Source organism: Chaetura pelagica, unplaced genomic scaffold (assembly GCF_000747805.2).
Source record: "Chaetura pelagica isolate M959 unplaced genomic scaffold, ChaPel_1.0 scaffold246, whole genome shotgun sequence".
Taxonomy (NCBI): Eukaryota; Metazoa; Chordata; class Aves; order Apodiformes; family Apodidae; genus Chaetura; species Chaetura pelagica.
The window spans coordinates 3243388-3268088 of record NW_009953647.1 but is presented as its reverse complement, the minus strand read 5'-3'; the positions used below and the strand labels follow the sequence as shown (position 1 = coordinate 3268088).

General features: G+C 36.6%; 1 protein-coding gene across 1 annotated transcript in view; it reads right to left on the bottom strand.

Moving 5' to 3' along the window:
* The window catches only part of PTPRC (protein tyrosine phosphatase, receptor type, C), a 78425-nt gene that overhangs the window by 9793 nt on the left and 43931 nt on the right, over positions 1-24701 (bottom strand). Inside the window, exons 2-19 of the mRNA XM_009999940.1 lie at positions 17435-17527; positions 17046-17072; positions 16478-16681; positions 15579-15665; positions 14389-14421; positions 13397-13606; positions 11886-12032; positions 10912-11037; positions 9345-9509; positions 6419-6618; positions 5788-5848; positions 4915-5023; positions 3331-3362; positions 2052-2167; positions 1455-1545; positions 1283-1359; positions 1022-1058; positions 480-577 (exon numbers count right to left, since the gene is read on the bottom strand). Coding sequence (XP_009998242.1) covers positions 480-577; positions 1022-1058; positions 1283-1359; positions 1455-1545; positions 2052-2167; positions 3331-3362; positions 4915-5023; positions 5788-5848; positions 6419-6618; positions 9345-9509; positions 10912-11037; positions 11886-12032; positions 13397-13606; positions 14389-14421; positions 15579-15665; positions 16478-16681; positions 17046-17072; positions 17435-17527 — 1913 coding nt within the window. The remainder of the gene's footprint in view (positions 1-479; positions 578-1021; positions 1059-1282; positions 1360-1454; positions 1546-2051; positions 2168-3330; positions 3363-4914; positions 5024-5787; positions 5849-6418; positions 6619-9344; positions 9510-10911; positions 11038-11885; positions 12033-13396; positions 13607-14388; positions 14422-15578; positions 15666-16477; positions 16682-17045; positions 17073-17434; positions 17528-24701) is intronic.

Sequence of the window (24701 nt, the reverse complement as noted above, 5' to 3'; positions counted from 1 at the left end):
TCCTGCTGTAATTGGAATAAGGAACAAAAGTAAGCCAAAAGCACCCAACTTTCCAGATGAAGGAAGGGAAAGACAACAGATTAAAAAAATGTTATATCTAGCATTTACTGAGGGCATTGCCAGGATATCAGAAGATAACAGACAGGAATAGATACAGACCATAACTTTTATGACAAGTCTATGAGGAGTTGAAGTTCCACCTTGAGCCCTTTTGGGGATTGATTAGCTGTAATTTGGATGCTAACTCTCTGCTACTTACAGCTGTGGCTAAAGTGACATTTTCTGATAAGACTGGTAATTCCATAAGCCAACACTATTTTGGCATCCTTTCCAGCATAGGTTCTGCCACAATGAGAGAACAGCAAAGAATGAAAAGTACTAAGAGGAAAATGTAATTCACCACAGCAGAGCAACCCATTGTGTTTACAGACAAAAGAAGGATGAAAGGATGGAAGCATAGATGGATGGATATTTCTCACCCTCTTTCCTTCCTCACAACGAGTCACCATGACAATAATTGTTGCCTTCTGTTCCCAGATCATTCTCCAGAAATCATCTGTGGTTTCATCCTTTGGGCCTAGAAGAAGATATTTTAAGGGAGATTTTCAAAGAGTGCAGCTACATGAAAAAACATTTGCTTTCTTGACATGCTAGTTGTGTAGTCTGAAAAGCTAACCAGAGACAAAGCAAGAAACAGCCACACACTTTATTTCATTGTGACTGCTGCTATTAGGCTACAACATTTATATAAATATATACTATGTATATATCTTTAGTGCATAGCTGTGAAATCTGAAAACATTTGGTGTAAAATTCTACATCACGAGAAAACTGTCTTTGAAGCACAATTTATTAATCTTCACAAAATTCCCTAAGCAAAAACTCATTGGTAACTTTCTCAATTTCAAACAATTTCAAAATGTCAGATTTTCACTTTTTTTTTAAAACTTACTAATACATTTTTACTACTTTCTAACAAAAAGTGAGTGAATAAAGAAAACATACTAAGGTTAAAAATTACCTTGTGCAGCAATGTATTTTCTTGGTTCTTTGAAGCCCTATAAAAAGAAGAATGCTATCAACTTTTAGAAAGGAGGCATGAAAAATTTAAAAGATATGCAACTTTAAAAATAAATTCAAAGTGTGGCAGTACAAGAATACCCAATATATTACAAAGATGGAAAGAACTCGAACGGAAATCTCTCAAAGCTGTTTGATGCATGAAATGTACAGACTATAGAATTTCTTCAATGATGCCTAAGAATTTTTTTAAGTGACTCACATCAATATAACTTGCATTGATATAGTCTGATCCTGGGTCTCCTGGGATCTCTGAGAGCTCAACACGATTATGATCATCTGTTTAGATAATAGAAAACAAAATAATCGTATTATCTCAAAGCACTGAGAAAACAAATATCTATAAAGTATTAAAAACTGTAACAAATACTTACATGGAAGGATATCAATGTAACGATTTTTATTCTGATTATGGCACTTTTTAGCCTCCTTTATTGAAAATTTAGTGAAAACTCTAGGAATGCTCTGTAAGATACAATGTTTCTCTTATTAAGTAAGCATATATTTAAAAGCTTCTACTTACAGTCAAATGCATTCAGAAGAAATTCTGTACTACTGAGTTAGGAAGATAACATTGTATTTTGCATTATACTACTTCATCTATTTCTTGTATCTAAAATAAAAATATTTTATTTTCCCTTAATAAAACTAATATCCCAATGGTTATGCTGTGAGAGTATTAAAAACATGCATTAAAAGGTACTTTAGAATTATAAGTATTTAGACTGTGTATTTTATAATTTTGCTGAAAAAAAAACTTCAGGAAAAAAAAAAAAAAAAGTACTGTTATCTTATGAGGAGAGGCTGGTAGCAAAATTAACTGAAACCTGTTTGACCTTAGATGAGAATTTATTCAACTTTTTAGACTCTTTTAAAAAAAATTTATTTATAATCAGTCCATATACTTCAAACATGCTCCTGAAAAGAATTTTTCCAACCACCTGGCTAAAAATTTTGAGACAAGGACAAACCTGAAATTCATCCAAGAAAAGTCTTCCTTCATCAGCAATCTTCCTCTTGTATGTGTCCAGCAATTGCTCTGAAGGTATTGGCTCTATGTTCAGAAGCTGTCTGTCATCATCTTTAACTGTGTAAATACACTGAACATTTATCCTGGCTGACTTTTTAAAATGTCAATTACATTTCAGTAAATGTGATTCTTGAATTATCAGATACATTAACAAAAGGACAAACCTATTTATTTTAACTAAGCATACTTTTCTAAAAAATCCAAGTTGTTGCCCAGGCCATCTATGAGAGGCCATGCCAGGAAACAACAGAACTGCCACCTGACTGAAAACACCACAGGAGGAGGCCACGTGCAGAGACATGACATTAACAGCCCTTTTGTACAAAGCAGTGATTGTCACATGCAGGTCACAGCAACAGCTCCAAAATCCATGACAGTTACATGGCCAAGTCCTCTACTTCAATTCTGATTATTTCTTGTCAGTGTTAAAGTGGATTACTGTGCAAACAACCTACAAATGTAACAACGTGTATTGCCTGCTTTTCTAAATTTTATCCAACTTATTCTCTGAATTGCAATAAACTGTCATACCACCTGTAATGATAAAGTAATGATTGAACAAGTTTTAAAATCTTTAAGTAGATATTTATTAAATTTTCATTTATGTTGAAAATATTTTCTTAACAACCATGTGTCTAAGCAAATGCTTTTGAGTATCAACACAGTATTAATTCCCATTTCATACATTTTCTTATTGAGGGCTTGAATCTCATAAATTATTTTTTTTCTTGAAGTTTTCTGGTACTGGCTGATTCTGTTTTTCTTCATGAGCTTTGAAATCTTGTGCAAAAATTTGCACACCATGTTCAGTTTCAGTTTTTGGATTTGAAAGCCTTCAAAATTTTGCAGGAAAAAGCTAATGTCTTGTGTCTAAATTTTTGCTTTGAAAAAGGTGTGCAGAAAAGGGCAAAGTTAGTTAAAGCTGGATTTGATTCTGGAATTACTCTCAGGGTTAAATGTACCACACCCATTGTCTGGGATAACAAAATTTGGTTTGCAATTAAATAATAAAAAAGAGTTTTTCAAACACTTATACACTTCCACTTCATTTCAGTATAAATACTTCTGATATGTATTTACTGGTGTTGAGTTTTTTCCCTCTGAATGAGGTGTTATCATGTTGATATCTCTAACCTTTGTATACAACCTAGAAGGTAAAAAATCCAAGGTGGCAGCAAGATGTGACTAATTTTACTTCCACTTAATAAACAGATACTCACCTTCAACAAGGTTCACACCTTCAGAAGAACTGCTGGAAGAAGCAAAAGCATCTGTAAAAGCTTTGACTAGTAAGACACGTATACAATACTGAGTTAAGTAAAAGCAGTTCTGTATGTGGACACCAAGATAGCCCATAACCAGCAGATTGCATTACAAGCTCTGTGAAACAAGGATTTACGGACCCTACACAGAGGTTGTTGGGATCCTTGTCTTCCTACTCTGAGCACTATTGAGGGGGAGGAAAAAGGAAAGTACATCCAACAGCTTTACCCCTTGCATAATTTTGTCCATATCACCTGCAGCCAACAAAACTTTAATTTCTTCAACTGAGGTGACTACTAACACTGTATTTTTTCTCTTGCCAAATAAGTGACAAAACCACATAAAATACAGTGAAATCAAGTTTAAAGGCTAACTAGTAAAGAACAAGCTAGACTCTTTGGAGCTGTAAAAGCAAAAATTAGGTTTGCTTCCCTAAGCATAAAATTTTGCATCTGAGCTCTAGCACCTCCTTGTCCCAGAAGGGGAACAGCAGGGTGAGGAAAGGAGTTCCCAGGTTCTGCTGTTGCCAGAAGGTTGAAAGGTTTTTGAAAAAACTGCCCTATCTCCTCCACCTCTAACAGCAGCAAATGCTCCCTCACACATGGCAACACCTGCCTTCACAACACTAGAAGCAGGGCCCCAGCACAGCCATCAGGGAAGGAAATGGCCATTCCTCTATTGCCACCCACTGCCCTACAGCACTGCAAAGACACCTGGAGATGACAGTGATAAACAAAGCCTCCTTGAGGTATTGTTTTGGGTGAATATGCATTTGAAAGAGTTCCAAGGAAATGTGCATTATTTTCATTATTTTTAACTTAAATCGTGAAGGAAAGGTGTTGAAGAAATATGTGAATATTTTTTAAAAAAACTAGTGACAACAAATCTTATGTACCCTAAGAAAGGCTATAGCAGAGAGATTTGAAATCTATTTCATTGCATTTGCACTGCCAGACAAACCACCAAAAACTAAGTTTCTTTCAAAAGGATCAAAAAGATGTCTTTTCTCAGCATTAATGAAATATAAAACCTGTAACATATTTGCACTACCTACTGGGAAATCTTGTGGAAAACCATGAAGTTCCCCTTCCCCCCAGTTACATTTATATAAGATAGGGAGAAGAAAATGAAACATACCTGAGCTTTTTTTTGTGAAGATCATAGATTTTGTAGAGAACCAGTAGTAAAGCAATTGATGTCAAAATGATTAAGAATGCCAAGAATATAATCAGGGCCTTAGAATTATCTAGGAACAGAAAAAGAATACAGTTATTATTTTTTAAATACACAATTAATGGCACGTAAAAATTGCTTCATTTCCCCTGCCCTCCTTTTAAAAAAAATAATCTGCATACTTCCTAAACCACCAAAAACTAAGTTTCTTTCAAAAGGATCAAAAAGATGTCTTTTCTCAGCATTAATGAAATATAAAACCTGTAACATATTTGCACTACCTACTGGGAAATCTTGTGGAAAACCATGAAGTTCCCCTTCCCCCCAGTTACATTTATATAAGATAGGGAGAAGAAAATGAAACATACCTGAGCTTTTTTTTGTGAAGATCATAGATTTTGTAGAGAACCAGTAGTAAAGCAATTGATGTCAAAATGATTAAGAATGCCAAGAATATAATCAGGGCCTTAGAATTATCTAGGAACAGAAAAAGAATACAGTTATTATTTTTTAAATACACAATTAATGGCACGTAAAAATTGCTTCATTTCCCCTGCCCTCCTTTTAAAAAAAATAATCTGCATACTTCCTAGAACCAGGGCTTATTGACTTTTTTTTTTTTTTTTTTTTTTTTCTGAAAAGGACTAAACAATTATTGTTAGTTGTTTAGCTTAAATTTGTTATGCCAAAGTGCCAAAATATTTTAAGCTCACAGAAAGGGAGGGAAATTTATTTTCTTCACTATGAAAACTTTCACTTCAACTCTACATGTCCACCTGTCAAACTGCTACAACTCACTCCCTGGTTCAGCATGACCATGGTTGTCTCCTGTTCTCTGAGACCTGTACAGCGGAGAAGTGGAGCTCTCAGCTGCTCCTGATCTGGGAGTTGGGAATCCCTGACACAGATGTTTGGCTCCTGAAACACAGGATCTGAACACAGTAAAATAATCCTAAAGTGGATAATATAAATTAGAGAAATTAATTTCTAGTCTATGTAAGTGTTTCCTGAAGAAACCACAGCTGTGTAATAATTCTGAGTTACATTCAATTGCTTTTCAACATGATCTGTTATATTAATACTGAATGATGATATTTTTTCAAATACAGAATAACCATTACCTAAAAAACAGGAAGTTTGGATTTTTAAGTAGGTGCAATTGTAACGGAATTCACAATTTATACTACTACTCTATACTATGCTAAAGTCTAAAAGTAAAAATGCTGCATAGATTTACTTACATCTAGTTTTTATACTCTTCTTTACTGGCTGCCCTTTATGTTCTCCATTATCCACTAAGATCTGCATGCAGTTGGAAGAGAATAATAAGAGATGTTAAGATATAAAAGGTAAAAATTTCTGCATAGGGGGTTTATATGGGTTTTTATTTTTTAAAGAAGCAAAACACAATGGATATTCAAAACACATCCATCTGTTTTCAGTGAATCAACCTCAATAACAGCAGGATCCACTGTCAACCTTTCTATAGCCATTTATAGCACAGATCAGGTTTCCACCTCAGTTACAGCAAGATCTAAAATATGTAGATAACTGGGGAAAAAGTTAGTAAAACAAAAGACACATTTTAAAACTTTTTAAACTATTTTAAAAGTTATGGAAACCCCAGATTTCGCTCTGCCCCAAGTACAACCTATTCAGCTTGTATTTTTCATGCTGTTAGATGTAAGTGGAATAGCACACAAGGGATTCCTTGATAGGCTAGAGTTACTTCTTTACATCTGTGGCCTACAGATCCATAGATTAACTCCTCTGCCACCATATTTCCCTTTTTTCCCTAAAATCAAGTGTAATACACTTAAACAATGAAAACACAGCAATATTTTATATATTTAATTTACTAATCCTACTTACCGTAAATGTATAGTTTGTCAAGTAAAAGAGATTTTCTTTTTTAAAATCACAATCATTTTCTTTGCGGTCACTTGTTCCATCATTTCCAAAAGTCAATTCAAATACTGTTTTTTTTCCATACACTTTTTGACTTTTGCACTTAATCCAGACAGCATTATCAGATGTCAGTATTGCCTCAACAGCAATCACTGGCTGTGGTTCTGTTCACAAAAGAAGTGTGACTGTTTCTCATCATTTCAAATCAAACATTTCAATAGCTGTAGGTATTCATGTCTCTTTGTTATCTTCTCTCTTAATAATTTCCTACCTTTTCTTTCTTAAAAATTTCAGTCCAAATTTAACAAGGTAAATTTTGAGCTGACCATAGGCTTATCTGAACTGGTAGAGATACACAGTGGAACTGAAAAGGCTGGGGAGATCAGAGCTCTACTGCCAGGCTGCAAATATAATATGATGGCAGCTCTCTTGTGTCTGATATCACTGTCCCATTTGAGGAACACGGGACAACTGACAATACAGGGGAACAAACAGTTTTCTGCATAAGTTTCAAAACTTCTGTATGAAATTTCCTACCAGAAGTTATTAGTATATTTTTATATTTGAAATAGCAACCTTTAGATTAAAGCATTGAAAACACCACAAACTTGTTACTTTTTAATTATAAGAAATCTGTTAAGTCAGATTTGTGCTTTCTAACTTGAATTTTTTATGTTATAGCATATGGGGCACAGCCCAAGAGACCTTTCATTGAGAGCTTATAAAACCTTTCATAAAACAAAGTAAGGCAGCCCCATTAGTCACATTTCCACATCTCAGGAGAATGCCACCATAGAAATGTTCTTCAAAATCACTTCAATCACTAGCATGGTTTGGTTTGGTGATTGTTTTTTTAAAAAAATTTTTAGAAGTTGCTTTTTTCTTCATATGAAGAGCTAAGTTGTGTGAGCAGATCACATAACCCATGTGGGACATGGCAGGATATTTTACTTGGCTGAATGTACAGTTACAACCTATCTGCTCATTTTTATCCATAAGGCAGATTTGTCATATTTCTATTCAACATGCTACTGAAAGAGCTGTGACAAGGACAAAGTGAACATTCTTGAGGCAATGTTTTTGTTGAAGATGAAAAAAAATAAATATAAAATGCAGGGGTTTTTTCTACTTCCAATGAGTTGTTTTCTACTGATACACTCTCTGGTTCAAGAAGACACAGAATTCTTCCACTATCTGCTTGATCATTATTTCAACTGTTGTAACATTTAGAGAAGGTTTAATAAATACCACTAGTTAATGAAGGCAAACAACTTGTTATTTTCTTAAAAAATAATGGAACTGTGGACTGTAATCTCCACTTGAGTTAACAAAATATCAGTGAGGCCCCAGAAACTGGAGGCTCCAAAATCTAATATGCTCAAACTAGATTATCACAGACAGAAAAATTATGATCATGCTCAAATGATCTGTTAAAGTTAAGTTTCAGATAAAATTACTTGCATTATCAATTGGTTTATTTATCAGCTCTTTTTTTCCCATCGGGCTTCAGGTGATTTTTTTTTTATACCCCTGTATGTTTCCATATTAATTACAATTTGTTAGCTCAATGACCCAGAATAATAGGGAGGTTACAGTGTTTTCATGGATTGTCTATAAAACTGGATACAAAAACTCCATATATTCCACAGAGGGAATGCTATTCAAAATAACAGTGTGTCAGGAGCCCCCTTACTTCCCACAGCTCTACAGAAACATATTGATTTTAAAAAAGCAGTCGGATTTAATGCTCTTATATATCCATTTCTACATACATACATTTCAGGAGTGTTACAGGCAACAAAAGATTTCATTATTTCTGCTATTAGATTTTAAAAAGTCATCACTTTAAACTATCATTACATCATTAGCACAAAAATACTATTCTCTTTTTCACTTAACAAAAATTAAATCTTTTGCATATTCAGTGGAATTAATGGAAATATGAACTTGGTATAAATCATCATAGTTTCCCTGTAGCTGTATCAGCTGAGTCTGGAGTTGGTTCCACTAGAGGTAAGAAACTACAGGAAGAAATTAGATAAGCATGTTTTTTTGGTGGTTTTGTTCTTTTTTTTGTCAGAGAAGGAAATTTAAAAGTACGAGGCTCTACACCTGAAGATTAAAAGGGAAAAAAAAACCACCAACAAAATTGAAAGGACCACATTTCTATTACACCTTCTCTCCATCAGGAAAGCATTTGCAAAGTGTGTTGCTTTGTTGTTTGGTTGTGTTCTTTTAGCTTTTCAATTTTAGCTATCAATTGAGCATACACGGCAAACAAGAATCAGGACCAAAGGGGTAGGCTTTTCCCCATAAATGTGCACAGAACTTTCTGACAGCACAAGGGTTGGCACACTTTTGGCATTAACCCAATGTGAAGTCTTAGAAGTCCACTGTGTATATGTATAACCAAGCTACCTGAAACCTGGTACATTCACCAGTATTGGTGCAGCCTGGGTAAAAGGTCTGCTTGGAGCAAACAGGCAGCTACAGAGCAGAAGGCAAATTCTGCACATCTTATCTTTCATGCCACAAACAAACCCCAAATGTTTTTCATTCTTTTTTTGTTAAATTTTACACTTTTCTTTAGGTGGGGACATAATGCTTCTTAAAACCTTATAAAGCATTTAAAATGAATGCAGAATTCTTTTTTTTCCTACAAATCTACTGTGTACAGGATATAAGAACAACATTAATATTAAATGCATAATTAAAAATAGGTTAACATTACAAAATCAAAAAAGAAACGCTAATGATAGGAACGCTAATAAAATTATTCTGATGATAATCAGTTTCTTGGCTAAGAGTACAATTAAGTACAATAAGAAAGTACATATTCCTTTTCTTAGCACCAGCCTTGTTCATGACAGTTAGCAAACAAGAGACTTACCTGCTGATTTTGTCATAAAGCGAATTTCTTTAGGTGTTCCCATATATTTGTCATAATTTACTACTTTTTTTCTGCTGTTTGTATATGGAGTCACAGTCACACTGCCGTTGGTATAAGGTTCTAAGTTGTAGCAAATAAAGTTGGTCATGCTGATATAATTAACCTCTTTAAGAAAAATAAGAGATTAAATTAATTAATGAAATTTATGTTAGGAGCATAGGAGCTCTTACACTTCATCAGTTACCTGAAACTGCAGTCATGAGTACTTCTATTTTAAATACCTTGTACTTGATTGGTTTGTCTTGCTCACTAATGCCAACTGAAGGTTCAGGAAGAAGAAATATATTCCCTAACCAAAAAGGTAGAAAGATTTTGTTCTGGTTTGTTTTGTTTTTTTCACTTTCTCAGTATTTCATTTAAATGGGTGCAATTAAAAACTAACATAAAGCACCTTGATAAAAAGAGGCTGATACTTGAGCTTGGGAAGCAGTTAGTAGACAGATGTCAAAAGTCATTCTGCACAGTGGGCAAGTCTGTTCTGGTATGATGCAAGAGATGTCATTTGCCTTCAGCAGTGGTAAGGAGGACAGAAAGGAATTGCACGAGAAGCAACATGAGCGAAGCTTTTAGCCACACTGCAGCTGGGGCTTTGGTGGCTCGGGGAACTGGAGACCAAAGGTCTTTCCATGTTTCCTTCCAGCTTCTTCACAGGTGACCTCCCCAGCACCCCAGCATCCTACATGGCCAAAGCCAGACCAATCACAGAAACTGGTGCATGGGGCTGCCACCGTTTTGGGCAATGGTCACATCCAGGGCATGGAGAATGGGAGAGATCATTTGTATCTGGGAAGCACAGGAGCAAAACAGTCTTTGTTTCCTGTGGCAGTTTAGGTTTACAAAACATGCAGTATGTGAGGAGAAAGAATGAATTAACCCAGGATTAGCTTAAACCTAAAAATATATTTCCTGAAATCATGTATCAGGCTCTTAATTTTTAAAAAATCATTTTCCAGTCCTAATTTTGAAGAAAAGCTCACATGGGAAAAACATGGTCCCAGTATACAGACTTACCCATCTAAATGTAAGGTGGCCTAAAACAGTGTATCTGAAAGGAGTGACCATGCAGTAGAAGACAATCACGTGGCTTTGCCTATCTAAACATGTATATGCTAACTGCCATACTTAGGACCCCTGACTTTTACATATGTTGTTACTTAGAAGACAGGTCCCTGTCTTCTCAGAGAATGTGTTAACCAGCTATAGGAGCAGCTTCTCAGACAGAGGACCACTACAAACTAATCAGGCAACTGATGGTCTTGTCATAACTTATTCTTAATACAAGAAGCATGAGAATAGAAAGGCAAGAGAGTTGTGTCCTGAAATGGTACACTGAGCTACCACATGGTTCAACTTGAACAATCGCAAAGCAAAGTTTGTATACAAAACAAACAAAAATTTCTGTAGTTTGAAGAGATTCCTGTGTGGTTTACCACTGTATCATGCTCAGTGCTCTGTAAATATTAAAACACACAATGAATTATTTGATACTGAGGCAACATAGACTTACCACTCTCATTGCATTGTACTTTGTAGCCATGTATAGGGCCCTTTGAAAGGTCACTGGGTTTCTTCCAGCTAACTGATACATGTCTGGCATCACTCTCTACTGTAACATTTTCTGCTGCTTCTGGAGCTGTTGTGAAAGTAAAATAACAGGGAGGCAAGGAAATGTTTGAATGAAAATGCAGAATATTCCTCTTTTTACCTACTTTAATTAAATTTAATTTCATTGGATATTAAAGCAAGATGCCAACAGTATGTAATATTTTTAGTAGTGTATTTCATTCAAATAAATTACACATAAGTATAAACTGTGTGTATGTAAAAGCATCATATAAAATTTAATTAATTCAGAACAATTACCACAGTTTTCCAACCATTGGTTTGATTTCCTTATAATTTTAACTTTAAATGTTTGGCCTGAATTTTTATTTGCCAGTTACTTGATTTAGGTTGATTTTTGAAAAACACATAATTTTATCTGGAGACATTCTTTGCAATTATTCTATCACATCTTTCTTCAAATCAAGAATTTAAGACTTGTTTTTGACTAGGCCTGCACTTTATTTTTGCTGTGATTGTTGTTCTTTACTCAAACCTCCTTACACTCGGCCATGTTTTCAGCCTCAAAAAAAACTACAAACAAACAACAACCAAAAAAAAACACACAAAAAAAAACCCCAAACAAACAAAAACCCCCCACTACAATCTCTGGGAGAAGCTGAGAAAGGCATCAGAGTAGAAGACTGAGACCGGGGCTCTGAGACTGGGGCTAGAGAGAGAAAGAAAGACTGTGACTGCAGTCAAAGAACAAGTACAGGTGCAGAAGGCCAGACAGGAGGAGCTGGATGAGAACCTGAAAGTGGCTGAGCAGGCTGCTCAAAATACATGTTCAACCCCAGGAAACACAGCTAATGGGATTTATAGTAGGGTTTTCCAGAAGTATGTAGAATAGAAAGTAAAAATAAGCATTACAATTACCACCATAATCTGTTGTTATCATGAAGGTTTGGCTCACAACCTTCTTTTCAAAAAAATGTGCGGTACCAGTGCATGTGTAGTTATGGTTGGGTGATAAAGTGTTCAGCTCTTCACAATTTTTATTTAATTCTGTAAAGCCTGGAAAACCTGTAGACATAAAAAGAGCTTTAATAGTATTTTAATTAATATTTTATTAATATTTTTCACAACTCCAAAACTACATAGTACCATTTTAACTGGGATTTTCTATACCATGGTTATTCATTATAAAGTTCACATGATTTGACTTTCTAAGAAAATAGTTTTCCCACAGAAAGCAAAACATTTCATGGGAGTCTGGTAGAACCCTGAAGTGGTTCTTAGCTCTTCAGCTCCCTGAAACATGAAATCTCCAGCCCACGACATTCATCATGTTTTTACTGAGACACATGAGGACATCCAGCATCCATATCTTCCCTACCACACTAGATGTCTTGGAGTCTCTTCAGGCTGGCCAGCTTCAAGATCCTGCACTCTTGCCTGCAGATCCAGCTGCCAAAGTAGTCTGCAAGGGATTAGCTCACAGACTCAGCTCCTCTTCAGACAATCAGTCAGGACCTGAAAATCTTCAGAAATCTGCAACCTGTGAAGCTGGTAAACTCATGAAATGAGCTCTCTGAGATTGAACTTTCCCCAGATCTGCAGATTGGGATGTCTCCAATTTGGCAATACCAGAAATTCTGAGCAACTCTTTTCTCAGAATGACACAATTAATTTAAATCTGCCAGTCTCTTGTCAAAAGACAACATTAACATAAATAAATAAATAATCAATTTTAAAATATCTTAGAAGTGTCCCACCTTTGCAGCTCACAGTCACATTAGCACAGGCCAATGAGTTTTCCCAACATATTTTTGCAGATGTGTTGGTTTCACTGTCAACTTGAAAAGGATCCTTGCTGCTGTCTGAAAAGATTTAATATTTTATGTCACTGTGACATTGCCTATATATTGATTATTTAAATAGCAATTTGTTCTTTTATATTTGTTGACTTGTTCTGCAATATGAAGATACAATTGGCACAGAATAACACACAAAGAATTTAACAGAAATGGAAAGCAAAAATTGAAAAAGCGTATAATGTGATTTAGACAGTGCTGACATTCAAATAATAATTGAAACTTTTAATCCAACAATCATTTCAGTGAACAAAACACCCATAAACAGCAGCTTTCAAGTGCTGGCTGGTCTTGATAGTACTGGATGCTGGATATGGTCAACATAGTTAAAGCTGCCTTTTTTCTTTTGCAACAAATAAATTACTAGGCTTTTATATCCTACTTTAAGAAATGACTGAGAAGTTTTAAGGTGCAGCCTCAAAATGCAAAGTATCTTACAAACCAAGCCCAAAGTATGAAAACTTTCTGTCTGATTCTCTGAAAAGGGACCAGAGTAGACTATGAAATCCAGGAAAGCTGAATCACTGTAAGTCAACAAAACAAACAAAAAACCCACAACCCTTCTGTACCCACCAGGTGGAATAGTAAGATACTGGTCTGCACATTTTTCAATTTTAAGTGTGTATCTCATGCATCTCTGCATTCGGATTGTGCTGGAATTCACACTTAAGGTCTCATTAGTCTCCAAAATAACGTATTGTCTGTTGTTTCTGAGATTTTTCAGGGTAACTTTAGCCATGTCATTCCCATCTCTTATGCTTTCTATGCTGTAGACAATATCATCTAAAAGGAAAAGATAAAACAATAAACAATGACAAATTTTAAGAACCATTCATTTTTTTATGGCATCTTCAGCACCATCTGTTTTTTAACAATCAAAAAATACAGCACAATTACCCACTCCTTATTCTCGATTTTTTTTAATCTATCTTTTACTTCAAAATAATTGTTTAGTCAAAACAGAAAATTAACTGAGGAAATTATTCTTTTAAATAATTACCTTGTTAGGAAAACAAAATAATTAAAAATATTAACATTTCAGAACCAGATCTGCATTAACTTAAAATATCAGTTCAAAGTGAAATATCTTGTTTTGACACATTAAATTGTTTGATTGAACAGAAATTTCAAATTTTCTTATTCAAAACATTTCATAACCATCTAGCACATAACAGCTAAAGTCTATTCCTGAATACTAGAAACAAGCTGTCTCTAATTCTGCAGAGAGATAAACCAATGCCCAGACTTTAGTTTTATTTAAGTTAGGGATTACAGTTTGCAGTAGGTGATTATCAGCATGATGGGGAAAAATTCCAGAGGGCCTAGTGAACCGCAGTCCTGATATCAACAATCTAGTTATTGCAGGGCAATTTAACAGAATCGTAAATAGAGATGAGAAGACAGAAATGTTAATAACTTCAATTCTACTCTGCCAGGATTGGAAGGCAGTTCATAAAATAATTTAAGATGCTAACTGATTAGCCTTATTGATCAGTTTTCTGTATTTAGATGTACTGATTTGGTCAAATTTCAGGACTGAGAAAAATAAGAGATTTCGTTCTTACCACAAGGTTCTGTAGTTGTCACTGTGGGAGTTTCTATAAGGAAAGAAAACAAAATGAAGATGCAGCTCAGCAAGTTTGTGGTGTGTTTTTTTTTCCAGAGCACTGGAGAAGGGTGACTGGTACTGCCCAAATCTCTTCAGTATATTCAATTCAAATAATTGTATTTAGCACTCCACTCACATTTGAAAAAGGGAAAAAAACATCAGCTACATATGACACAATTTAACTAATTATTTCAAGGATCACGTCTTTCATCATTTTCCAATGCCATCACTCACTACAAATCAAACTGATTATTAATAACATCTCTGCATACAAAATTACACAAGAGTATTTTTTTTTAAATGACGCATTCTCATAGAGGTATGATAAAATATCGTTGTTTCTCATGTACAGTATGGAATGGCTAACTGAACAGTATCCAATGTGACTAAAGAAACAACATTTACCACTTTTTGTACAGCTACTCCTACCTTTGGAAGAAGATTTATGCAAGAGTACGGATCATTTTACAACTATTTTTACACTGAAATGCCCCTCAAAAATTATGAGCTGATATTTGAAAAGCCTGCATGAAAGCTTAAGCAACTGTAAACAACTACTTCAAATATACTAAGGTGTAAGTATTACCAAAAGAGACTGATATCTACTTTTTTTTTGTAGAAGATAAGCCCTAGGTTTGCAACCCTCCAAGCTGGGGCTTATTTGGCTGAGTAGTGCCCCCAGTGGGAGGGTAAACAGAGGATCCAGTGGAGAGTTTCCAAGATGGCTCGTGGCAGAAGACCCACAACTAAAAGCTAAGCTCAATCAACAGCAGCCCACAGCTACTCGAAGGTCACTTACAAAGATGGCAAGAGTCCAACTCCTGGATGTCTTTGCTCAAGTGCACACATATTTTACTGACAGAAGCAATTCCTTGCAGCCAAATTGCAATAATAACACCCAAGAAACTGTTAATACTGAGTGAAACAAAAGGGAAGCCACTGAAAACCAGAGAACATAGATCTGTGGAAGTATTCATAATCTTTGCTGCTTGGGCAAATTTCTGTGAATTTCAAGAGGAGTATTGATTTACTCTCTTGTTATTCCACTGTGTAGAAATAATTTCTATTTTTCACTTGCTTGACAAATAGCAAATCTGGCTGTGCTTGCAGTATCATAATTGCTATAATTGTGTGCAAGTTTGTCACCTATTGTGTGAGTGAGGAAGGTCCCAGTGTTTGCTGGCGTGCTGGTTGGTGAGGTGGTGCTGTGCAAGGATGTTGAATTGTAATAATCTGCAAGGAAATAAACAACATATCAGTGTTATAAAGTAAAATTCGTTATTTCGTATGGCTACGTCATTAGAAACGTCTTACACTACAGCCCTTCTCCACTTCTTTTTTCTCTTAGGGTGCAATTTAGAGAGGAATGCTAAAAGAAAAATGTTAAGATATCCAATAAACCAGTATTTCTGTTTAGATAGAAAGCAAGCTCTTAGGAATATACCACTTACTAATGAATTTCACAATGTACAAGGAAAATTCTTTATTTGTAATTATTTAGGCAACATCCAGGATGGAGTCAACATAAAAAAGGCATTAATAATTGTGAACTGAGACAAACTGAAACATTTTGCTCTGTTCTTACAGTAAAACACAATCATGAATACTGCCTGTGCTCTTTCAGAAAGAAGAACTCCAGTAGTGTTCATTTGCCAGATCACACACCTTGCTCACTATATTACTATGTATTATATCACTATATTACTGTATCTCAGTATTTATCTCCTTGCTTATAAATAAACCACTGACAGGTTTCTACATTCTCTTTTAGGTTCATTTTTCTTGCTTTGGCAACAGCCTTGTTGATAGCAGCTGGCATTTTGATACTACTTTGATGACTACGAGAATTGGCAATCAGATACCAAATCCTGGAAACAACTCTGGTATTGCCACTATGCCAAATTGCAGATACTTTTTCTATTTGATGAACCATAAGCTGGAAAAGGCTACCCTGACGCTGAATTACTTCATTTTCCCCTACCATAATTACTTAGTTTTCCCCTACAGTTCAGAGGGCAGAGTGGCATCAAAGGAAGACAGCAAACCTGATGAAGCATTCTTGAAGGCAATGGGAGTGCGTGTGGTGAGGGCAGCAGTGCTGCTGTGTGCTGGGTTGCTGAGTCCCATGGCAGGGGTGGAGCCTGCGTGCGTGGAGAGGTATGTGCTGTCTGCAGGAGAGACACCTGTGGTGAGAGGTACAGCAGTTTCACTAATGCTTTGGAGGCTGCCAGTCAAGGAGAGACACAAAGCTGCACACAACAGGGGACCCCTGTGCTGGATTGCTCTTGTGTTGAAGCACTGTGGATTTGTTAGTAAGCTCAGGGTGTTAGGGGGTCCAACAGGCATTAGCTGAACATCCACTACAATCCTTTTTGGTGCTGACTGCATTTCTTCCATGCTAAATGATGTATATTAAAATATACTCAAATTCAGGACTCAAAACCAGACTTGTCTGAAAACTTTTGTCTCTGAAGACATCATATTTCATTTTATTGGGTTGAATGAAAAGGCATTAAACACATTGCAAGATAAGTGTGTATAGGAGAAGGAAAGAAGAAATTATCAGAAAACCCCATCAATACAGTTCTGTAATGTAAATTAAAAGTATCTTACCAGGTGTACTCATTGCTGACACAACTCCTAAAAAACAAACAAACAAAAAAAGAAAGTGTAAATTAAACTTTCAAGGAATTAAACACGATCATATGTAAAAAATACGAAAAAAACCACATTCCTTTCTCCCAACTATCAGCTGAGCCTTCCCCAGGGAACTGCATATTTTTAAGTAATATTTAGTGGCATACAGCAATAAACAGACCCAAAAATATTATGCAAAGGATATGTGGACTGATACTGTTTGCATGAAAAATAACTTCTCCTTGAGCCAGCGGACTGCACTGTGTGGCCTGAGGGGTGGAAATAGCATCAGGAAAGCTGTAGTGAATGCCAGCTCAGCTGGAACAGGAGGAGCAGTAATGCTGCTGTCTCAAATTCACTGTTACCTTCAGTGGTGCTTGGAGGTGAGAGTGATGTGGAGCGTGCAGGTGGAGGTGACACGGAGGAGGGAGAGCTGGCATTTGCCAGGTTTTCATCCCCTGTTGCACAGTAGGGAAAAGATATCACCAGATGAGAAATGCATGAAAGTCAGATAATCTACAGTAGGAAAAGAATAGCGGTTTGTACAGTTTTCTCTGAACCATGTTTATCCAGACAGATTTGACTGTGGGATATTTACATGTTTTCATGTTTAATAACACATTTTGCAATACCAAAAAACTAACACCTTCAAAATCTTCTGCATCATCATACAGCACTGTATACAAATACAACCAATATCAACAGAGGGTGACAACTCTCCCTAGCACAGCCTGCTTTCAGCAAGGAACAAACTTCCACTCATTCACACACACCATGCTGTAACTGCCCATAAGTTTTCATGCACCCATTTGGTTCTTCCTTTCTCCCTTTTATTGTTTTTTGTTTGTTGCTTTTTTTTTGCTTATGTGTGTTTTTTTGACAGTACATCACTCTTTATAATTTCTCTTTTACTTCAGCTTCCCTACATGGTACTTCACAACTGTTGTAGCTCTACTCTTTTGAAACTAAACTTCAAACTTTACAACAAAAATCCATGTTTATGGTAAAATACTGCAGTGTTATGGAGTGTTATGTAGGACACATATTCCATTCCCCTGTTGTGTGTTCCCCTGTGCCAGCATCAAGACCGTGTCTCTCATCTCTGATACAGAAGCTCAACATATGTTAATCTCCTGCGATTGCAAAGATCATAGAATCATAGAATCCTATGGGTTGGAAGGGACCTCGAAAGATCATCTAGTCCAACCCCCCTGCCAGAGCAGGGTCACCTAGAGCACATCACACAGGAACGTATCCAGGTGGGTTTTGAATGTCTCCAGTGAAGGAGACTCCACAACCTCCCTGAGCAGCCTGTTCCAGTGCTCTGTCACTCTCACAGTAAAAAATTTTTTTTGGATATTCACCTTGAACCTCCTGTGCTCCAATTTGCACCCATTACCCCTTGTCCTATCACTGAGAAAAGCCTAACTCCATCTCCCTGACACTCACCCCATACATATTTGTAAACATTGATGAGGTCACCCCTCAGTCTCCTGTTCTCCAAGCTAAAGAGACCCAGCTCCCTCAGCCTTTCCTCATAAGGGAGATGTTCCACTCCCTTCATCACCTTTGTAGCTCTGCGCTGGACTCTTTCAAGCACTTCCCTGTCCTTCTTGAACTGAGGGGCCCAGAACTGGACACAATACTCCAGATGTGCCCTCACCAATGCAGAATAGAGGGGGAGGAGAACCTCTCTTGACCGACTAACCACACCTTTTCTAATGCACCCCAGGATGCCATTAGCCTTCTTGGCCACAAGGGCACATTGCTGGCTCATGGTCATCCTCCTGTCTACCAGGACCCCCAGGTCTCTTTCACCTACACTACTCTCCAGCAGGTCAGCCCCCAACCTGTACTGGGACATCATGTTGTTCTTCCCCAAATGCAAAACTTTACACTTCCCCTTGTTGAATTTCATCATGTTTCTCCCCGCCCAACTCTCCAGCCTGTCTAAGTCTCTCTGAATGGCAGCACAGCCTTCTGGTGTGTCAGCCACTCCTCCTAGCTTAGTGTCATCAGCAAACTTGCTGAGGGTACATTCTATACCCTCATCCAGGTGGTTGATGAAGATGTTGAACAACACCGGTCCCAGTACCGACCCCTGAGGGACTCCACTAGTCACACAACTCCAACCAGATTCTCAGAGGATGAAGCTTCCTAACCTGAGAGAAACAAAACCACAGATGATCTTCTGAAATATTAATTTATCTTCAGCATCTGAAATCTCCAGTAGGGCTGGACATTTTTTAACAGCAATTTTATAATCTGTTTACATCAAACTGCCAAGGAACTTTATAAAATTTAACATGTATATTCTTACATATTTACCCCAGACAATTCATTCTCAATGCATCTTCACGATTTTTAAATTCAGTTTTTGAAAGCTGGCAGTTGGTCACTCTAAATTTCATAATATGATTTTTAACTGGCTTCTCAGCTGAAGAATCAAATCTCACTTTGTTTCAGCACAGTAAGTAAAGCTCAAGCCCAAAATTAATTTCCGGTGAGGACCTACGCAGATCAATTTTCACTTAAATAACCATTTTAAAGAAAAGAATAAGAGGAGTTGCAGAAAAAGTCCTAAACCAATCCCTGCTCAGACAGTAATGAAACATTTAGAAATGCTTTTCAAGGTATTTACTGATCTGTAATGCAAACATGATTGAGACAAAAATGTATATTTCAAGATTTCCTTTTCCAAGTAAAGTAAGATAACTTGATCAGAAGAGGATTCGTGAGGTTGTCACTGTGATGTGTTTCTGATTGCCTCACTCACTTAAGATTCCTGTGAAAGTAATTTTCTCCATTATCTCCCTTGTAAAGTTAGGAATAATGTACTAGCTTAAATATAGCATGAGGTTTATTTAACAGAATTTCAGGGCAGTTTTAAGCCCTTTTAAGTATTTTAAAAGCCTCCCACTCTTCTAAGACTTTATTATATCATTTTTTATAGCAAAGGAATAGGATGCAATGGAAAAGAATTCAATAGGTGGCACCAGAACACTAAAAACCTCCTCTCAAACCAAATAGCAGATATGTCTCTCCATATAACCTTATTGAGAGATAGAAGCTAAACTGAAGTAAAATAAAGAAGGTTCCAAACACACTAGACTGTGTTACTCCAATATTAATAGGCATATTTCTACAATTAATTTATTTTTCCCAAAATGTTCCATAGCTAACAAATATGTATGAGCTAACCTTGGGTTAACAAAATTAACTTCAAAGTCAAAAGTGTCTGCTTACGTTTATATTCTAATACATATTTCTGGAATCTAGAAGACTGAAATCTAAGAGTATCTAAAATTGAATAAGGACGTCCAGTCCCAAAAAAACATGCTCTGCAGTATGAAAGCCTGATGACTTAGCAAGCTAAGCAAGTTGGTCTGGGTTTAAACAGGAACTATCCCAAACCTTTTCTCAAAACTTAAACTGCATCCAGCCATAAGACATTCATAAGATAAGATGGGTAGGATAGGATCAGGTAACACAAGCATAAAAATTAAAGTATACAAAAAGTTCCTACTACTGGAGGAAGTTCTCTAAGCTTTCCTTTCCTTGATTCAACTACCAGCTTGTTCCTGTTGACTTTCTAGAAAGAGATACTGGGAGTGCTGCAGTCTTCCCTTCCTTAATGCACACAGCATAATGAAACATAGAAAGGAGGATCAAGAAGGATCCCTTTCTGCTTAATAGTGCATTTGGCATTTTATCTAGCATGGTATCATACCAGCTGGCTCTTCTCCTCCAGCTGCACTCTGCATGCCTTTGCCAGACCTGGGGAGGGGGCAGAGGAAGTAATCCTTCCTCTCAACCTCTTGTCTGCAAAACCATTGGCAGTTGGGGTTTTCTGCCAGGAAATATGCTTAGTGCTTCTGCAGAGCTACTGCCCTTTTCCCAGGATCTCTGCACTCTTCAGGATATTGGACAGACCCCAGCAACCTCCAGCACTTCACACAAAGCAGCTAGTATAGGTCCACATTCTGTCTTCCCTCTTTTTACAACTGAATGGTGCTGCTTCAGCAGGGTCAGGGATCTTCACATTTGCACAGAAGGCAACAGGATGTGGTCTACTTCTTCAGATGGAGTAAAGCTCTTTGAGGGGTCTTCTAGCAAACAGCAGACATTAGTCAGCTCCACTGCAAGCCAATACTAAATTGCAAAAAAAAGAACAGTTCCTAGTGGGAGGTGAAGGGTGAGTAAGGCAAGGAGCCTTTCAAAATGCTGCCAGCTGCCCTTCTTTGATTTATTTTTAAACTTCAAGTGGGATAGGATGTAATTCACACCTACTTTAAGGCTCCCTTGTGCTGCCACAATCAGCTAAAGGGACCTTAAAGTAAATTAGCATCAAGGCCAGAGATGTTACTGCTGCTTTTTGCTGCAAATATGAAATGAAGGGATCCAATGCTACTTATAAATAAATCTGGGCAGACCTATGAATAAGTTAGCAAACACTCAAACATCTGAGTCATTCTATACCACAGAGGACCCCTCAAATTTTATAGGTAGAATCATGTGTGATGAAGTGCTTTTACGATCACAGAATTTTAGAATTACAATTTATTTTTCATCACTAACTCTGGGGAAGAAAACCAAGTGTTCCCAGTTTCTGGACAAACTGCTGCTTTTTGAAAATTGATTAAAATTATGCCATATAAAGTTCCCATTCAAATATTTCAAATTTTGCATGCTCTGACTAAAAAAAAAAAAAAAAAACCAACAAAAAAAACCCCAAATTATCCATTTGAGTTTAATATGTAGAAATTTCTAAGGTAACTAGAACATTCAGAGGGTCCTAAAAAAATGCTTCCATTTTTGGTCGTTGAAGACGCAGCCTTGAAATAATTTCAGAGTAATCCATCATCTAACTGGTAAGAATCTTCGTAACCCTACAGTCGTAATAGGAATGCTATACATTTACTGTAGCTGAGAATGAAACCTAAAATAAATATTATAATTTCTATTGCCACAGGCAATATTTACAATACTTACTGTGACAAGAAATGAGGGATAAAAAGTTGGAACTGTAAAATTTAATTTAATTGAAATTATAAAATGTTTTGATTGAGAAATGCCAATTGTTTCCTTCGGGCATCAGGATTTAACATTCATTCTGACTCTCTAAAATCATAATCAAAATAGTTTCCATTTGAATTTCTCAAAATTTCCTTTTATACAAGTTCATTAATAATTGCCTCCTTAATACTCTGCAATCACTGCCTAAGAGCCTGATCCTGTCACTCTTTATATAGGGAAACAAAGTATTTCTCATTCCCAAGACACCTACCAGTGCTTAGTTAGACTTGTGTTGCACTGTGGGAGGCAGAGTCTTCTGGCAAGCCACATCTCAGGAATAACTGCAGGCCTGCACTACAGCTAAATATCATAGGAAGTGGTATTATTTTATTAAATTTGAACTTTGAAGTGAATGCTTGTTCTTGGTTCCCAACATCTATGACCCTCTCCTTGATCTCCATGTTTCAGGAAAGGAGGCTGTGTTAAGGCAGGACTGGAGAAGGTAAAATATTCAAATTATCCAGAAATATCAAGTACAAGGGCAGCAGCCAGAAGAAAGATACGGAATTAAGAAAAATTTATAGCTGGCAATACAAGGAGAAACACAATGCTGCAGGCTCAGGAAAGAGGAAGAAGTGCAAAAATCAAAGTTTGACAAGATTCATCAGCTAAAGTATGTTAGTACCAAGCATAACTTCTGCTACCATACAGAGTCTATCTTAAGGAAATTCTAAGAAAAGCACAAGAAAAATAATTACTACTTTTTCCTCAACTAACCTGAAATCAAATTAAATACTTCTGACTATTAAAAAACAAACAAGCAAAACCCAAAACAGAGAAAACCAGGAAGTTCCCTCAAGAAATACTGTCATGGAAACAACATTTGTTACCAATGATACCTAGAATTTCCTAAACCATAAACCTGGAGTAGAACAAAAACTAAAAGTAGCAATTCAAATACTTTTTGCTGTGTATACAGTCCTTGCAAACTTAAAATAACTTCCCAGGAATACTGTGTGTGCAGCAGGCAGAAGGAATGCATTTCTAACTTTAAATGACATCTTCAGTCTTCATAGGAGGACTTTAACTACAGCAGCCCATTTGTACCACTACAGCTAATGACGCCTTTGCTGCTCTGTGGTTTCTCTCATGCTGTTTACTTCTGTTTTTCTTCTACAGAACCCTACTCAAAAGGAAGAGGGTGCAGCATACTGTGGTTTAGAGCTTAAGTGCTTCCAAATGGTGAAACTGAGTTACCATAGCACCCACATGCTCAAGCAATCAGACCTATCTTAGTGCTAAACCACAACTTCTCTAGTGCAGTCAAGAAATTTCCCTATTAAACTCCTTTTCACCAAATTTGCGTTTTGAATTATTTTTAGTTGTACAGGTTCATTAGTATGATACAGTGAGGGGCAGCAATCTTAGGGATATGGTCCAGGCTGCTTTGCAGGGAGTACTTGTCACCATGTGAATTTTCTGCAAGAGGGTAGAATATCAAACCCTGATGTAACACAGTTACTTCAACTGTGAAACCCTGGCTTCTGTCCACAGTCATTAAGAAACACCAATACATGAGGAATGGAAGATTGGCTGCGATATTTGTCCAGCAATTTTGTGCTACATGGGAAAGAAAAACTGTTGATGTTTACTTTGCCTTTTGTATATTTTCAATATTTATGGATGTATAAAGTCAAGAGCCAGGCTCACATTGATACCATGCTAAACTTGTCTGTTGTCAAGGGCCAGTCCCTAACTTTAGATATGACTTTTCTAGCCCTGCTGTACCTTCCTTGATCTTCCTTTCCCACATCTATGTCCACTAGAGAGAGACACTTGCTCCGCATTGCTCAGCTTCATGACACCTACAGACCGGTTCTGGATTTGCAGAACGAGGCAAGCAGAACAAGGAAAGAACATGCAACTATTACATTGTCCCCTGAATTCCCACTCCTGTGTTTTTGCAATTGCCACCTCTATTAGCCCTGGGGAGCTATTGAGCACAGCTGAAGGCCGCTCAGTTCTCAAGAGTTGTGACCAGAAAAGGAGGCTGCAGCTGAGAACTGACTGATTATTGGTGAGAGAGAAGGGGAAACTTCATTTCAGGCTAACTGGACGATGGTTTATTTAAATATCTGACTTGCTTCTCTATCTACCTCTAAGTTCTTTCAAGATAAAAGCATTATATGGTATTGGAGATCTATTCCTGACTGCACATTACTTCTTACACAATTTTGCAAGCAACAGAAAATAGATCCTTTCCTCTGCAAAACCAAAACAACTTGGAAATATTCTCTAAACTATCTTTAATCACCTTAAAAGTCAAACCATAGACAGCTTAGTACTGCATAAATAGCAGCATTTTAGCCACTGATAATACAAAGCCTGCTGAATTCAGAAATACGTTCTGGTTGGTAGAGATTTATTAGCATCAAGTCCTTGGATCAACAACTCTCTACCTACTACGTGCATTATATGCAGGGACTCTAATCAGTGATTTTCAAAAAGATGCAGCAGGTAATTTTTAAAAAGAAATTAACAATTCTTTAAAGAAATTACATCTGTCTATGAGGTTTTCTTTTTTGTAATAATTGATTTTCTCTGATCCATTGCTCT